The sequence below is a fragment of the Argiope bruennichi genome, chromosome 6, assembly GCF_947563725.1.
Source record: "Argiope bruennichi chromosome 6, qqArgBrue1.1, whole genome shotgun sequence".
NCBI lineage: Eukaryota > Metazoa > Arthropoda > Arachnida > Araneae > Araneidae > Argiope > Argiope bruennichi.
In genome coordinates this window covers 76,222,235-76,241,290 of record NC_079156.1, presented here as the reverse complement: position 1 = coordinate 76,241,290, position 19,056 = coordinate 76,222,235, and the positions used below count along the sequence as shown (strand labels likewise).

Sequence of the window (19,056 nt, the reverse complement as noted above, 5' to 3'; positions counted from 1 at the left end):
AGTTTGTTTTTTATGGGAAATATCAGAAGCAGAATTCATTTGGATACTGCAATACTTGGCTGCTTTTGTATCGTCTTTCATTTTGTTAAGAACTTCACTTCCTAAAGCAGGAATGCACAATTCTATTTTTGGAATTTTTTATTCTGTTTATATGATTCATAAGCACAGAGACGAATTTATTTATAAATTCGATTAAACTTAAAAAAATTCCATTATTAGGCGTTTCTATTATTTCATGGTTTCCTCGGAGTGGAAGATTATTACATGCTAAAAATAGAATCACATCTACGATTTTCTGAAATAGTAATTTAAATCGTTCCGTTTCCTTTTTATATTAACGATTTATTTTATCAGTAGTCGAACATAAATTTAGTCATTTCAGTAATTGTTTCTTTCAATAAATGAATTAAGTGACAAATAGAACTCTCGTGATCCTGAATTACAGTTGACGACTTTCTCCAGTTATTATAGACACATATAAATCGTGTAGAATTTTCATTTCCTCTGGAAAATTATGTACAGCAAAAACAAAATACCTAGTCTTGCGTTTTTGAATAAATCAACCAGTTGCGAAGCTACATTTTATCAGTTGGTGTTTAAAAAAAAAGAAATAGTAAATAGTGAAAAATGATCTATCTTCAGCATTATTAGCAAAAACTCCTTCATGTTGTACAAATCTGCTTTTAACACAAAACATTTTAAACTTTTTTAGTCATAATGCTTGTTAATAATAATAAATCTGAATCGCTTATGTGAACTTGATCACATTTGTTATTGTCATTTTCGTCGTTATTTTCTGATTCAATCATATTTGTATAAACATATGATTCTTCAGATTTTCACAGTTTCTATACTTTCATTGCAAGATTGTGTAGTTGTGCGGATTTTGCTCACAAGTTGAAACTTGAATTGTAACTTCTGAAGTCGAAGCAATTTCATTACCAGAATTACTTCGTTGACAAGAAAACAGATCTACTCATGACTTTTTGAAATTTAGTTTTTCTTCTTTTCTTTTTCTGCTCATTTTCATTTTTGAAACCAAGTCTTGGCACCTAGAGGGATATTTCCTTGTCGTGGACATGATTTCATCTAACAATATTAAACATTTTATAGTTTGAATTATCAAAGTAAGATGTACAATTTAACTTAACAGGTGAGGTAAATGACCATATTTTATAATCTGTTGCACTTGTGTTAAACTGTAATGAAATCTGTAAACTTCGTATATTTCAAAACCCAATGATTGTTCTTTTTAAATTTCTTACTCTCTTCTTTCCATCCAGCTATTATCGTTCAGAACATTATTTTAGTTCTTGATCATGTTGGGGTCCCGGTACATAGCATTCGCCGCACCCTCCAGATGGCCGGCATATGATAATATTTGTTGATATTTTATCTATCAGTTGTGTCACACGTCATATCTGATGAAAAGATTGTTTAAAATACTTTACAGGCAGAAGTTAGATCTAGGGCTATTAAATTTGGTACCTAGTCACGTCTTGTATTGCAGCATTCATTAAAAAGTGTTTTTCAAAACTTTAATGAGAAACTCCAATACATTTCTTTAACTCGAAGCTTTCGAAATTTCTCAGTATGAAAAAAAAATATGATAAAAAAATCTTCTTTAATATTAACTTTCAAAATTAATAGAATTATGTAAGACGCTTAAAATATAATGACATAGATGCAATAACAGAAAGTCATTTATTTTGCTTATAGATAAATGATTAAGTGATGATTTTCATATAAATAGTAATGAATTTTATCTAATAAATAACGACATTTTTATCCGTTATAATGCTTTTTAATTTAATTAATTGTCTCTCACTTGAAAGAAACCTTAATTTACTTTTTTAAAAATTGGGAAAGAAAAAAATAACAAATACGTAACCTGAACGTAAAAGTAGTAGCTTGAAACGTATTAATATTTAAAGAAAACACATGGGTAGAGGAAATTGCAAATCATGTTGAAATTGGACTAAATGATTGCAAATTATGTTAAAAACAAAGTAAAAGAATCGTGGTTTAATCTTGTGATGAAATTATTTTTATATACCAATTTTTAATAAAAATGTAAAGATCGAGGAAATTACATATCCTCGTGATTAATATCATGATCAAGTATTATATAAAGCCATGAAGAAAAAAAATCCTAGTTTAATCCTGTGATGAAAATTAAATCTGTAAATGATTCTTTATTCCACTAACATTATTATATGGTTTTGAAATATTATTATTTGATTTTTAAATCCCTAGAACGCAGCCAAAGAAATTAAAAAAATAACAACATTCATAAAAATAAACGACACTGACAAGAAAAGTTGATACTTTGTTAGGATTCATCATTTTCAGAAAGAAATAATTTATTGGAATGGATCGTGTCATTCATGACTTGCTAGCTTCAAAGTTCAATAACTGTTAGAAAAAAAACACAGATATATTGGAATTAGATTCGATTTTGTATGGCAAAGGTAGTGAATGCTCATTCTGTGTGGATCTTGTCGTCTTCTTTGATGCAGTTTCAAGAAAGGGGGTGGGGGAAGAAAGTAGATATCCTTACCTAAAAAAAGAATTAATAAAGGGTTAGAAAATGAAGTAGCAAAAAAAAAATGAGTTTAGATTAAAAAAATTATTCGAAATTTTAATACAATTATTTCAAAAAATATATTATCATTATCAAAAATATATCATTCATATCGAATAATGTCCTAATTTCAGGTACTGCTTTGTGAAATGTCTTCATGATTGTAATAATGGGATTCAATACTATAATTGCATTTTTTGTAAATATGATTTATTTACATACTGGCATAAAAGTGATATTCAATGTCAATTTCTTATTCTATCGTCTTCAATAAGCCTTCTGTTCATATATTTCCTTATAGAGATTTAATTATAATATGTTTTATATATACATAATAGCATATAAATGACAGCCCGTAATATTTTAATTTCTGTTCTTAGAATTATTATTTTTTGTATATAATTTTTGATGTATGCATTATCAATATACCACCGTATTGATGGCAGCCCATTACAATTTCATCTCTATATTTTGTGAGAATACATTTTGTTCACATTGTAACATGTAGATGGCAGCACGCAATATTTTTAATTTTGGATCATAGTTTTCTCAGCCAACTGCCTTCGAAAGAACAATATAGCTTGGCCTCCTCATTTATCTGCCTTTGTACAGTGTAAATCATCTTTAATTTCCTTTTGTGCATATATCAATAGTATTTTTCCACGTATGATTTAAACTTTACTTCAGTGTGTTTGCCTTCAGTGTGTAAAAGTATATACTTTGCGTATATACTTTTGTATTTGTATTTTGAATATTTTATTTGATCATGCTTCTTCAATTGTTTTATATCATTTACTGAATGTTTCTGTTACTATGTGAGCAATTTTGTTTCACTTTGCTTTTGTTTGTGTATCTACTTGTTTTCCCCTATTTTTCTTTCTTCTTTTTTTGCATTTGTGCCTGCGACCTTATATTTGAAATTTATTTAACTGTCAATTGCGTACTGACTTAAATCTCTAAGCCTTGTGGTATCCTTGTTGGCACACAAGGAATTTATACATAAAAAAAAATGAAGAGAAGATCAGAGACTGGAAAATTGCTAGAGTGACAGTGCCGGGATTTGATTGATGCGTTGTGTATGACCTTTGCCTAACTTTTAATACAATTTGTGTGCACTTGAGGCTCAGTTTCATCCTAATTATTGGAAACAAATTTTATGTGTTGGTGACTCTTTCTCAGTGTTTTATCAATTAAAGAAAATCAAGTACAAAATTAGATTTTAACGTGTGTAATAATAGTGTCTAAGACACTATATTTCTATAAAAACGTAGACACCCTTAATAAGTGATTTCATTGTTCTTCGCATAAATGAGCAGTATTTGAAGATTTTTGTTTATAATATTGAAAACATTCTTCTTCTCTATGTTATAATTACAAAATTCTGTTAAAATCATATTTTCATAAATGCCAAGATATAGGGAATTGATATATAATCACAAAACAAATATCATAAGCGACAGAATTAGAGACTAAATATTTTATTAAAAAAGTTTGCAAATTTTAAACAGATGAAGAATAGAGTAAAAAGAGTTAAATTTATTATTCATTGCTTGTTACTTTCGAATATTGGGTTTAAAGCAGATAAGGCGATTTTTTTTCAGCCGTATTCTGACCCTTGAGTCAGAATACAAATGAATATTCGATTTCGGTGTAGGTTTTATCAAAAACATTTTTTTTTTAATTATCACTTTGGAAGCAAGAACGATGAAAACCTTTTTCTACTTCAGATCACAATATTCATTAATAAGGATTAGCTCGAGTCTAACGAATATCTTTCACTTTGGGCTGATTTTTAAAAAAATTTAATTAATTACTGTAAAGTTAATTTCTCATTCTTTTAATGCGGCATTAGGTTAATAATCCTAGATATTATATTTTAATCAGCATCTGTTAATGGAAAATATATCCTATGTTTTCACAGTAAATTTTAGAATGTTAAAATTTTAATCTAATGTTTTAAAATTTTGACAATTAGGCATTATAAAAATTTTAGAATTTATTTTTTACCCAAATTTTAAATTGATTTATTTTCCTTCATTCTCCGGTCTTTCATTGAACATCTTGTCATTCATTTTTTTTATTCCGAATTTTAATTTATTTTGACTTTATGTTTATTCTAGGAGTCTTTTTTTTAAAATTTTCCTGGTTTCTTTATTGTTTCGCAGTTCGCAGTCAAGAAAAGTAGACGCTCACGTGGAGTGTGAGCTATCAGTAGTTCGCGATGAAAAGCAGGGAAAATTTATTTTAAGGACCACGCGGAAGCCCAGCAAATTTCTTGTGAAATTGTAGTTTATGAAGAAAATAATTTTTATTGTCTTTAAGAAATATTTGTAACAGTAATATGGAATTGCTTATCGGAAATCGTATAAAAATAAGGAATGGCTCGGTTTGAATAAATGGAAGACTATAATTTAGACACAGCACGGACAATAATTTAGGAAGCATAATTATTAGGAAGACAATAATTTAGGCATAGCATGGACAGCATAAAAATAAGCAAAAACAAAATTCTCAATAGTTTAATATTAATTCATTATTTATAGGACCTCATTTCCCGATGCATTCATAGGAGACAGATGGCTATACTTAGAGTTCTGGAGTTTCCAAACCGTTCAGATATATACTATGGTAGTGAATAGAACTGCTATACTTTCGGGGGGGGGGGTCCCCTTCCTTTCTTACAACTGCCGTATTCTGATATTTAAAAAAAAAAAAAAAAAAAAAAAAAAAAAAAAAAAAAAAAACGATTGTCGCTTCAATGTACAGAAAGGAATTCTAACTATATCCAAGTGAAATTAATGATGTTAAAATCAATCATAAATATGCATCAAATTATGTTGATGTCTTAAAATACATCAAAATAAGATGAAACCTCAAGTGCTAGTGTGATGCTTTTCATAAGATAGCATGATACAGTTATTAAAAAAATTCTTATCTGATTTAATAATTCATTGGTATAAACTTCTTTCCTTCTAATACTAGAACTGATTAATTTTCATGAAAACATTTTGATGCAATTTTACGTACTTAATTAGATTCTGTAACTGAGAATGAAAAAACAATAAATGTCTCAAAAACGTCGCGCCATCTAAGAGGCTAATGGGAGGAAATAGTTGAAATGTACGTCAAAAAATTATACAAGTATACTCTGTTTCCAAAATTTACTAAATCCCCACGCCGAAAAATTACCTCGATATGATTTAAAAAAATTTAGTGAATTATGTCTGTCTGTATGTCCGTAAGAACTATAACACTCACCAATCAAGAAAATAATCTGAACCATCAATTTCCAACCTTTGATCCATTACCCACTTGCGAGTTGCAGAACTGCCTTTTCATATTTATTTTAGGTGTTACTTTCTTAACATTAAAAGCAATGGATCAAAAATCCTTTTAAATAAGACTGCATAAGGGCTATCTCTTAATTGAATCATCCTGTGAGCAGAGTTTAAGATTGTTTGATCCCGTTCAGGTTCAATGTGCGACAACAGTATTCAATAATTTCCAAACTTGCGCTCAAGTATTTGATGGCATTCTAGACTATTTATTTATGTGAAGATTCTTTCTCATATATATATATATATATATATATATATATATATATATATATATATATATATATATATATATATATATATATATATATATATATATATATATATATATATATATATATATATATATATATATATATATATATATATACACACTTTGTATTTTTAATTTCGTTTTATTCTCTCCCGGGAGACAGACATGATTTATTTACAAGAAGCCGCAGTGCGGCACAAAAGCAGAAGCACGAAAGAAGAGAAGAAGCAAATGATCACTAGTATTATATAACATGGGACTTAAGGCCACGTGCCGATTGAATACATGTGTTGACCTTTGACAAGGGCAACGAAGGGATCACTTTCATTTGATACGTAGAAGTGATTGTGCAGTGATTTTTACACAGCTTCAGTTGAATTAATTAAACAAAAAGTGGGATTGTATCAGGAAATAAGAGAATGAAATTACTATGGGCTAAATTAAGATAAAGCTTTGGAAATTAATTTGGCTTAAATTAAGAGTTTAAAATATCATCACACACACACACACACATATATTCCTGTGTGTATGTGTGTGTTTACTTTTATATTTAGTTAGAGGGCCTCAAAGTATTTATAGAGAACAAATGGTCCACAAATGCAAAAAAGTTGGAAACCATTTGTCTCGACAGAAGATTTTTTTTTTTACTATATGGCATGCACCATAATTACAAATAAGTATCAAATATTTTACCAAATTTGCTGATGGTAAGACTGTCCATTAACTCTTCATATGAATGCAAACATGCTAATTAAAAAAAATGAAAAATTTATTTCTTTATTTTTTGCATGTGATTTTAAAACGATACTTCATATCTGTATGAAATTACAAACTAAATATTTCATTGGGAAAGATATTGTTGCTATATCTATACTCGAATCGCTTCACTTTGTGAAGGTGTTACGCTTAAAACCTATTACTCACGGTCACTCTAAACTATACCACTAGAGTGATGGTTCTCCGAACCACCCTATTTTTGGCCATCCATTTTGGCGAGGCATTCTAAATTACTCCTCATCACGCCTCAATCTTCTCAATGAATTCCTGCATAGAATATATTGCAAATCCACCCCTTACCCAAGCGTTCCAAAGTGTTTTCTACAATATCTCTGCTTCTCTCCCCGGAATCAGTAAGTGGTCGATGCAACTGAAATAATGGAAATGTTATTACTGTCGGGATTAGTTGCCTTTCCTAACCCCAGATGGCAGCACATCTCCGTTGTCTTGAAAGTTATGCAGAAAAGATTTCTTGTTTGCAGTTAAGAAAAGTAGAAGCTCAAGTGGAGTGTGAGCGATCAGTAGCTCGCGATGAAAAGCAGAGCAAATTTATTTTAACGATCATACGGAAACCCAGCAAATTTCTTGTGAAATTAGTAGTTTATGAAGAAAATAATTTTTATTGTCTTTAAGAAATATTTGTAATCGTAATATCGAATTGTTTATCGCAAATTGTTTAAAAATAAGGAGTGGCTCGGTTTGAATGAATGGAAGACTAGTCAAGAAAACTGTTTCCTGCTTTTTCTTGCTTAGAATCTCCTATTTTTTTCAAACAGGAACACAGGGTATGTACTCACGAACAGTGCAGAAATATTTCGTTAGGGAAATGTCCTCTATATTCGACATTTAAGGAAGATTTGGATATCCAACTTTCTAGTCCAATCCATTTCATTTCTGACGAGTTCTTCGAATTTACAGTAGATTCTGGAGTGATGTTGTGAGAGCAAGAATATTCGACTTAAAACGCACCGTATTATGAAAATATACGAAAAAGTTGAAATTTATTGTAACTTATTGTTACAAATCTGCAATGTTGCTTCCCAGCAGAGTTAGTTCAATCACTGGAAAGACCGTTTTAAATTCAGTTTTGTTGGATTCTGATCGGGTGTCGAATCAGTGATCCCAGACCTTGGCGACAAACTTGATGACGAATTTGGCGATTTTGGTGACAAAATAGATAACACCGGAAATTTCTAGAATTTTAGCGATTGAGCCAATAAGACGCTAGATATGCCTGATTGTTCCAGAACCTTTTCCACCCACCTCCAGGAACTATAAGTCGAAGTCCCAAGTCGAAGTCAGTCGTGAAACGAGGCGTGCATTGAGTCCTGGAAAGAGACGGCAAATAGTTGGATTAGTCCAGCGAAGCGCAAGCGTTGTGTGGAGCTCAAGCATTTGTTGAATTGAGCTGTGTGTCGAGTACTGACGTTTATTGTGGAAACAGCATCGAGTCGTGCGAGGAGTAGCCAGTCGTGTAGTAGTGAGACTGCAGTTCGGTACATCTAAAGCAAGAAGACAGTAGAGAATTGCAGACGTTTGGAGACGCCGTAGAGTTCACTACGTAGATTCCTTCCTCCTGCTGAATTCTATCTGGCCACCTTGTGTGCTGTGATCTTTATCACTACCTACTACTACTTGTAGACTACTGTTTATTGTAGTGTGCTGCCGTGTATTGTGTGTATACATCTCGGCTGTGCATTTGTCGTCTCTGTGTCTTCTTGCTTAATAAAGTCGTCGTTCGTTACCAAATATCTGTTTATTTCATCGACCGACAAACCTTGAAAGGACCCTGGGAGATCCGTAACATTATTTTTGAACTTCTCTTGGAAATAATTTTAGATCATACAATATGCCCGTAAAATCATATCACTTTCAACAAAAATTAATAAGACAGCAAAACAAAAATTTTGTAAAACTTTTCTTACCAACTTTTAACCTAATAATGGTCCCAAGAGACTTCCAAGTAATCCTCCGGAATTCCTTCCCTCAATGGCTCCTGGTTTAGAATGTGCTTTGTTGGTTTTTGGTATTCTAGTAACGAAAGGTGTAGGAATTTTAGGCGGTCGAACGACTGGTTTGGGATCAGGACGGGTCGGTGGTGGCCGGACAGGTTTGCCTTTTTGACCACCGCATGATCGGCAGGGAGGTTTAACAGGTGGACGTACTGCAGGTTTCGGTGGTGGTCGGACTTGAGGTTTTGCTGGACGTGCAGGTGGTGGCCGGGCAGGTCTGACCACACGGTCATGGCATGGCCCTGGTAATGAGCAGCCAGGTCTAACAGCTGGACGCACCTGAGGTCTTGCAGGACGATGTACTTCGACAATAGGGGCTTGATACCATGCTTGAGGTGGATATTGTCGTCTCTGGTATACCCCTACTGGAGAATTTCCTGTAAGGGAAATCCTTGGCTGAAGTAAGCATTTTAATAGTGTATTAGAAAGCATTTCGATACGCAGTCAGATTATGATCAGAAAAAAAAAATGCATGCGATTATAATGAACAAGTATCTCTAAATTTGGCTATTTGCTTATGTAAATGTAGTGAAAATAAAAAGAGAAAGCCATTTGGTTTGGTTTGGTTATATTAACGTCCTGTTTGAAGCAACACTAGGGCTATTTTGGGACGGACATCGTAATTTTGAACCGCGGTTAGATGACAAGGACGACGAGTGAGCTGGCACCCCCCTCTCCGCACCACACCAGCGGGAGGATATTTGGTCATGACGGATTTAATGTGCAACAGACGCCCTTACACGACGGTTCTTCGGTGGAATCTGGTCACGAACCTGAAACCCTCCGGTTCCGAAGCCGAGACCTTACCACCAGGCCACTGTGGCCCCCAAAAAAGCCATTTATCGTAAGGTAAAAGTTTTTTTTTTATTTTCAAAAAGGAAATTACAATTGATTTATAGCCTTAGAAAGCTATCGAGGCATTAAATCGGATTATGCTGTAGGGCAACTTGAAATTTTACCTCAAATTAAAACAATTAATTGTTAACATGTGGAGATACAGAGCAGAAATACAGAGCAACTTTTATAAATCAATAATTTTTAAAGAAGAAAGAAACTCACTAGTTTTGAAAAGACTAGAAATAAAACCAGAATTTATTCGTGTTGTAGTTTATAATTTAAGCCACTAGACAGTTCTGGAATTTCCAGAAAAATATATATCACAGAATATAACATATTGAAAAGGTAAAGGCCTGCAAACGTTTTTAGTGTTATCCGTTTTCAAATGAGGACATACATTTTTCGCAGTAAAAATATCACTGTTAGTGTCATGTAAGAACGTGAAAGGAAAGTAATGTTGCTTATTCCTGCATTTTTTATTGAGGAAAACATAATGAAAGTTACTAAAAATCGCAGCACACATATCAAATCCAATGAATTGTATCACTTAAGCAACTGAAAACTAATTTAGTGACTCAAATTGTACTCTCTTCAAATCGTTGAGAATTACCTATTTTTCGATTTGCCCAAGAATTCTGAATCATACAGTTCATGGTGACAATATTAGTGATACCAAATCTTTCCTAGGAAATTTGATCTCTTGGCTCATATTCAATAAAATCAGCCCGGACAATTTTTATGCAAAGTTTTCCCACTTTGGGATGGATACTGCAATATATGTTTGCAATGGGTGATGGCTGACAAAGTGTTTAACGAAATAGAATTCTCCATCACCGCGGAGGTTTCGTTCATTATTCTTGTTAGAGGAGGGGAGAGTTCCAGAAAAAGGTGGTAGTCTTACTATGCTCTAATTTTTTATTAGAAACGCTTTATTTATTTTAGTTTTTGTCTTTTATGTACTTAAATCCAAATATATATATATATCTAATAGATAAAGATTTCAGGTGCAATTAATACTTTTTTTGATATAAACATACATTTTTGCTTATTTGCAAAATATACGAACAGATTTTTGACTACATAAGCGATTCTTTTCAAAAACAATTTTTACACTTTCATCTAAAAAAAATTATCGATGACCTGTAGTCATGATAAATAAGGAAAAATGCTTAGTATAGTTTCTGTATTCGCTATTATATCAAAATAGCCAAACACAACAAAATGTATGAAATGTTGATGCAGTAAGATTTTTCCGTTAATGATATGTGGCATTTTGTGACAACATATAACATTTGCATATCCCACACAACAATTTGGGAGTAGAGGTTTTTGGATTTAGATCAGTTTAGTTATATTAGAGTTCCGTTTTAAAGCAACACTAGGGTTATTTTGGAACAGGCCTCATAATTTTGAATTGCTTTCAGATGATTAGGAAAAAACTGGAGCTGCCAACCCCTCTTTAAACTTCCATACAACACCAACTGGAGGACGTTTGGGCCAGACGGATTTAACGTGAACCAGACCCGCTTATACAACGATTCTTCGACGGAATCGAACCTCTAACCTAAATCCCTCCGGAACCGAATCCGAGACCTTACCAACAGGCCATCACGGCCCAGTCAGACAAGGGTTTATTAAAGTTTTTAAAAGCAAGAGTCAATCATACCTAAAGATGCAATATTTTCTCTATCTCCAAACACTCCAACCCTTGAAATGAAGCCCACAGGAGCTCTGCCAAGGGATGCTGACCCTGTGTCGAAAAACTGAGCTTCCGGCACCAGAAACAGAGGCGAGACGAAGAGAAGGACACGCAATGATCTAATCTAACAAATCAAACAAATTAACAATACAAATAAAATAAGTTATACAAAATACATTTCGATAAGTTATTTCATGAGCAGAAAGTAGTTTTTAATGAAAAATCTGGTGACTGACATCTGGTGAGAAATTGACAGTTACAGAAATGCGTCGATAAAATTGGAATTTCAATGACATGATAAAAATAATTTTATAAAGTTATTATTATATTCTCTTTAGAATTTTCTGTTCTTATGATTATTAGCCTTTAGAATTTTCTGTTCTTATGATATCCATTGTGGCTTAGTTTCTTTATGATATTTTATTAAATTTACTTTATAAGTGTAACTAATTTTAATTTATTTTACTTTTTAATGAGTATTTAAGATTTTTTTCTTATGGCGCTCATTCTGCAATTTTTTTATGGTCTTATTTTTAGTTCCTCCCATTTTTGTCAGTTTTCTTTCTACATCAAAAAATTTTTTTTATCACAAATTATTTTCTACTTTTCATTATAAAAACAACAATCTACTTTAGTTTAATTTAATTATTAGGATTTTATATTTTTTTGTGTGTAATGTATTTCATAATATTTTCTTTTTAAGTATTATGGAATTTTGTAGCCAGCTATTGTTGTAATTCATTACCAGATAAAATCCGAATTTTATTAAAATTAGTTTAATTATTTTTTAAATTTATATTTTAATTATTTAATAAAATTAATCAATTACACCACAATTAAGCTTTGAAAACATTAAAAACAAAATATTATCACAGTTGTTCAAATTTTCACATTTCTAGTTCACCAAATAAGGAAAATTCTATTTCAGAACTCTGACTTAACAAAAATTAAAACTATAAAAGGATATTAAATGTAGTATATGAAATAACATTCAGTTTTCTATCTGTAAAAACGAGTTTTTTAAATATTAATAATTCAATGACTTCGTTGGATATTCGAATTGCGGGCGAGTGAAATATTAAAACATCCTTTTCAAACTGGGATTCTATTTTCTTCCTTTACAAGCTATTGAGAAATAATACAAATATTTTTTTCCGAAAAAACACATGATACTCTTCAATATTTCTACCTTGGTCGATGAATTGCCTTATATCACATGCATAATAGAGTCGATCTGAATATGAGCATTATTATGATATTTTCGCGGCATTGAACAATATTCAAAATACTGCACAATATCCAGCATCTTTGAGTTAATAGGATTCCTACTTTGCATGAGTTGCATCTCTTTGATTTGCTTCATTTATGATTCATTAAATTTTCTCACATGAAGTAATGCAACAGAATGAAGAGTAAGGCTATTTACAAAGCGATGAGAAAATTATAAAGTGCAGCCCTAATGGTTTATAAGTACAGTATGAGATGTAAACATGTAGATATATCAGAGTGTTCAGGAACTAGAGTTCATCACAGGATTTTGTTTGAAGCAATAATTTCTAAATGACTAGTGAATATATATTGCTTGTGCTGGTCATCCCGACGTTTACCCTCGTTTTCCAACATGAATAAATAAATATGATGATGATGTCGTGTCCGCATTACCACGGAAAGGGGTGCGGTAGCTTCTGAGGGTGAAGACCCCTGAGCACCCGAGGGCAGAAGTCTGACTTCTAGCTCATATGAAGATGAAACTCACACATTCGCTTGCCCAACCCCTTTTTACAGGGGGGCACATTCACACACCTCACAGATAGAACACATATGAAGAACAACCATGCCCGAACCAGGATTCGAACCTGGGACGAGCAGATCACGGGGAAGATGCGCTACCCCTATGCAAGGACGCCGACAATAAATAAATATGAATATGAATAATAAAAATTTTGAATCTTGAGAAAGACAGTAAATGCCACAAGTGCTCACATTTTTATTATCGGAGTATCTCACATCAACGCTTGTGTTTTCTAATACAGTAGGAAAAAGGTATGCATTTTGGACACATTTTTTGTAAAATGATTGAAAACCAGAATTTGGCACAGAACTATAGTTTTATTAACAAGATATCACATACCAAATTTCATGTATCTAAATCATTGCGTTTTTGAGCCATCACGTTTATATGCATGCGAATGTACAGACCGAAAGACGATCGATATATTGACAAATCTGGTGTAAACCTGTATACCAAATGTGATCCATTTAGCTCTTTGTATTTTGTAATTGTCGTGCTCACTTGAAATCAAGCATACAAATATAATTCTAGTATATAGGTTTAAAAATTTAGTATTGAAGCCACTTACCAAATTTCATCTGCCTAACTCAAAACCTTTTTTGTGTGTGCTGTCGTGTTCACAGATAGACAGACTGACAGATAAATATAATTCCAGAAATGTGTTTAGTGTGTCTGTGATATGAGTCTGATAAACGGTATGAAAACGGAAAGTTTGAAAAAAATTAACTGTCGAATTTTTTTTATGAATAAAATATTTTCTCTTTGTATTCTTCATATACGAGAAATGATTAAGCAGAACGTCTAGCGATGAAGTGGAGAAAACAGCTATCATATTCTATCAAGTATATTACCGTAATCAACTAATCAAGATAATTGACTATCTGGTGTTAATAATTGGAGATAGGAAATTATTATAGTGGGGGGCTGAGAGTTGTATTTCCATATTAATACTAAGCTGCGGTAAATTTATTTAATTTATCCCAACTAGTTTGATGAATCCGAAGAGTCAATAAAATTATATTTTTATGTCATTTGGAACTTTGTCGCTTATTATAAGTGATTTGAGTAGTAAATTGCACAAATGTAAATGTCTTTTTATTAAGATGATCGAATACCATTCGATATCTCTTCGCGTAATGTTCTGAACTTTGTTTAATATGGATAAATAAATTTCAGTAACACTGAATTTCCTTTTGAGATCTATGCTTATTTATTGATCGTAATAGATCAAGAACTTAATCATCCTATTCATGACTTTCAATATCAAAAACGATCCTTTTCAACAAAAAAATTATTTGCGGTAATTTTTTTTTATTTCTTTATCATTATTATTATCAGTTTATCATTATTATGTTCATTCAAGCGCATTTATGTGGTTTATTCTTTTCTGTAAAAAAAAAATAATAATAAAGTAATCTTTGAAAAAACTAAAATCATCTTCAAAGATTAGATGAATATCCTTTTTATAATCTTTAGACCCCTGCCCCCTCTTCCTAACTAGAAAGCATTTTTTTTTTGGTATCATAAATGACTTTGAAATCGACAACTCATTAAAGAAATGAGATAGACGAATGGAACTTGTAACGGCGTCATTTCAAAGCAATTGCAGATTTCTATAAAATTTTAGATAATATGCGTTTCCTCCTGTCTTTTCTGCCGCTATAAATAGAAACATGATAGCTTAAAAAAATCCAAATAATTTCAGAAGCAGTTTTTCACACAAGTGCTGGAAGGCGCTTGCTGGTCCCTCGATATCAAAGAGGTGCCTCAAGTGTGATACTTTGTGGTGCACGGGGGATTTATAAATGTTCAATAAAAAAAAAATTCTATTCGATGGCATCACAAAACCAGTTGAAAAATTACGACGTTGCCAAAAGAGAAGGGGGTTTTGTGACAATTTTGCACTTGCAGCTTCAGATTGTCAAATTCACCACAGAACTATCCGGATACAGAAAGTTAAGATGTGAATTTATTATGAAAACTGTAGGTTTATATCAAATTTTGAATAAAATCCGTCGTGTGGTTAACCATCTGTCGATCTTTTTATTTGTATGCATATTATATTGTTTTAAAATTATATGAAGCTTGGTTTAAAAAATTTAAATTTGGATCTATGCATTAAAGTTGTTAACATATGTTCCAATATGGGACTAAATCCATCAAAAGGTAGACTGCTACTTGAGAAGGAATGTACTCAAAAACATAAGCAAAATATATGAAATTAAGTCTGTGGTTTTTCAGCATTGCAATTCTATGCCAGTTTTTGAATACAATAGATAGACGATAAGAGTTAAAAATGGAATGCAACGTTTATTTCACTATGCAACGAAGATAAACACAAAACTCGCTTATTGTTTTAGCATAAAAGGGGTAATAATAGAAGATTAAAAATTATAAACAACATCAAACTAAACAATACAACATCTTCTTTCCATTTCTTTTTTTCAGAGTATCTCTTGAATATATCAGGAAGGGTAGGGAAGAAAGTGGCAAACTCATAAAAGTCATAACAAAGTCCGCAAATAGAAGTTCCCCTTTCTTTCAAAATAAACACAATATAGCACGTTTTGTGCTTCGAAGTATATAAGAAAAAACCGCGTATTGATTTTGGACATATTTCTTTCAACTGATTGAGTCCAAATTTTAATATATATCCAAAATTTCAATCACAAACATAATACCAAATTTCACCAATCTACGCAAATACACAGATGATCATACCGTTACGGACTGGGTTCAAATATTAGTATGCAACTACATTTCTGAATATAAGAGTATAAGACTATGTACGGAAATTTTTCTATCTAGCTTTCTGCGCTTTGAAATATCGAATTCAAATTCAGACAATCAGACAGACATAGAACTTTCCTTTAAATGGATTATGCCCAAAATTTGGCAAAAACCTTTGATTTTCGTACCACATACCAAATTTCATTAATCAATTTTGTTTTATTATATTCACAGACAGATAGAATGATACCCAGATTTAATTTCAAAAATGCGCTTTCTGGACTCATGGAGATCTAACACATAAAAAACTTTTAGACAAATACATTGTTTTCCTTTTCTATATGAAAAGCTTAAAAAGGAAGATATGATCATTTTTAGTACTAAGTATGAGAAAATTTGCTTTTTTATTTTTCAACAAATATGACAAAGCGTATTCCGTCGTTGAGAAAATGCACTAAATAATTTCTTCTGAAACGTTGACGAATACTATGTTTCCCTTTCCTATATGAAAAGCTCAGAATGAAAGATACGATCATTTTTAGTACTAAGTATGAGAAAATTTGCTTTTTTATTTTTCAACAAATATGACAAAGCGTATTCCGTCGTTGAGAAAATGCACTAAATAATTTCTTCTGAAACGTTGACGAATACTATGTTTCCCTTTCCTATATGAAAAGCTCAGAATGAAAGATAGATCATTTTTAGTACTAAATATGAAAAAAATTTGCTTTTTTATTTTTCAACAAATATGACAAAGCGTTTTCAGTCGTTGAGAAAATGCACTAAATAATTTTTTCACAAACATTGGCGAATACATGGTTTCTCTTTCCTATATGAAAAGCTTATAATGAAAGATACGATCCTTTTTAATACTAAATATGAGAAAAAATTGCCTTTTTCTTTTTAAAGAAATATGACAAAGTATTTTCCATCGAAGAATTTACATTAAATAACTTTTTTCACAAAAACTTTTTTTATTAGAAGATTAACGCCTTCAAAAGAGTAAAAGATCCCAAATCTATTAGGTATTTTTTGATTAATTTGCTTTATTTAATTCATAATGCTAAAAAATGAATGAAAGTTACTTACTAATTGAAGCATTTTTGCTACATTTACTGTTGGGTTCCGTCAGTCCGGTGTCATATAAATTCACCGAATCACGCGCGGAATCCGTCGGGTCTGTTGTCCGTTTTACTATTAAATACACCCTATACATGCATTCTAAATTATTATTAACTTGCACTCATGTTTTTGTGCTTGTGTGAAACAATGCATGAACCTGAAGAAATATCCAGACAAATATTTTTGAAGGGCATTGTGAAATATCATAGTGTTGTTGAGAATTTGGTGCCAAATGACATCCGAAAATGCTGACAATATGCGCAATTGGATATGAAACAATATGATGCCAGACGGTGATGCCAAATTAGCAGTTTTTCAGTTTGGAAGCTGTTCTTTTATGATTTGCCACGTAAGTATATTTTATAGATTCAAAAATATCCATTTGTTTGTACAGTATGATTTTAATTGCATGTTTTATAGCAAAATAATTAAGATTATCGGGGTTTTTTCTTTGATACATTTTTACGTTGTACCTTTTAAATAATTGCAAAACTCTGTATTCTTTAAATTGTGGTAAAGTAGTTATAATTGTTTAATTAGATTAAAATTAAAGTGTGTCCCTTTAGAACATTGAAGAGAAAATTGTAGTTTTTTTTAGAGAAATAAAAATGTATTCAATTCTATTGGCAACTATCAGTTCTATTCTATTGAATACTTTTAGACCTTAGGGGTGAAAATCATAAGAATTCACCTAAAAGTAGAAGAATAGATACATCAGATAACCAGCGGGAGTGTTCCCTCCCAAACTTCACTGCATACTCTCTAATGAATCTGCCATGCCAGAAAATACCTTATATGGCACTGGCGTACAATAGTTACAAAATATTAACTTTTGGCATAAATTTAGCATTTTTACTGAATCTATCATGTCATCTTTCGTAAGTTATTTGGCAATTAATCCTTGGTATGCATTAATAGTATCCCAAAAACGAAATTTTGTTTTAGACGCGTTTTCCTCACCCGATGAAAGCAAAACTTTGACACAAAATCATATATAAAATTTGATATATTTAAGACATTGCATCATTGAGTTGAAATGTTTCTAAAAGTACAGACTGCCAATACCTTGTTAGATTTGACTCAAAATTTAATAGATGCCTAGATTATAGATGTTAATTCTATGTATAGAATTTTATCTCTCAAGCTTTCTTCGTTTTGTGGCTATCGTGCAATATTTACTCAAAATTTGATAGAAATCTGAAAATTTTGGTATAAAGATACCGTATGCCAAATTTCAAACGTAATTCAAACTTCAAGCTTAAAGAGTTTTTGAGTGAGTTTCCTTTGTCACATACAGATAGACGGACATTTTCTAAAAATGTGTTTTTGCGCCCTCAGGGAGGTCGAAAAGAGATTTGTCAAAATCTCGAGATCGAATTTTTTCTATATGTTATATATTTATATTTTCTCTATACCTCTCTTTGCTTTCTCTATGCTTCTTCTTCTTTCTATTTAATATACAGGAAAGTCAAAATTCTCCTTTCTTTTATAGAGAATTTAGTTCTGGGTCACATTTATTACGTTAATAGGAGTATCTTGGTATGTTACTTATTAATATATGAAAGATATTAATATATTACCTATTAATATATGAAAAGTAATGTATTAACCATTAATATATGAAAGATAATGTATTATCTATTAACATATGAAATATAATGTATTACCCATTAACAAATGAAAGATAATATATTGACTATTAATAAATGAAAGATAATGTATTATCCATTAATATAAGAAAGATAATGTATTATCCATTAACATATGAAAGATAATGTATTACCTATTAACATATGAAAGATATTAATATATTACCATTAATATATTGAAGATAATATATTATCTATTAATATATGAAAGATAATATATTACCATTAATATAGGAAAAATAATATATTACCATTAATATATGAAA

The 19,056-nt window shown here is 31.2% G+C and overlaps 1 protein-coding gene across 1 annotated transcript; it reads right to left on the bottom strand.

Annotated features, from left to right (window-relative positions):
• Window positions 1-2,371: 2,371 nt before the first annotated feature.
• On the bottom strand, window positions 2,372-17,244 carry LOC129972773 (uncharacterized). Its single transcript, XM_056087025.1, has 4 exons — window positions 17,109-17,244; window positions 11,465-11,621; window positions 8,875-9,338; window positions 2,372-2,560 (listed from the first exon to the last, which is right to left on the bottom strand). Exons 1-3 carry the CDS (start codon window positions 17,118-17,120, stop codon window positions 8,881-8,883), a joined length of 627 nt encoding a protein of 208 aa, XP_055943000.1. The 5' UTR covers window positions 17,121-17,244; the 3' UTR covers window positions 2,372-2,560; window positions 8,875-8,880.
• Window positions 17,245-19,056: the final 1,812 nt, after the last annotated feature.

What these genes read in the sequence shown, in the direction of transcription:
- LOC129972773 (XM_056087025.1), bottom strand. An exon ending in AGAAAATATTGCATCTTTAG is followed by an intron (nt 9,339 to 11,464) that starts GTATGATTGACT and finishes TTTCCCTTACAG; the next exon opens with GAAATTCTCCAGTAGGGGTA.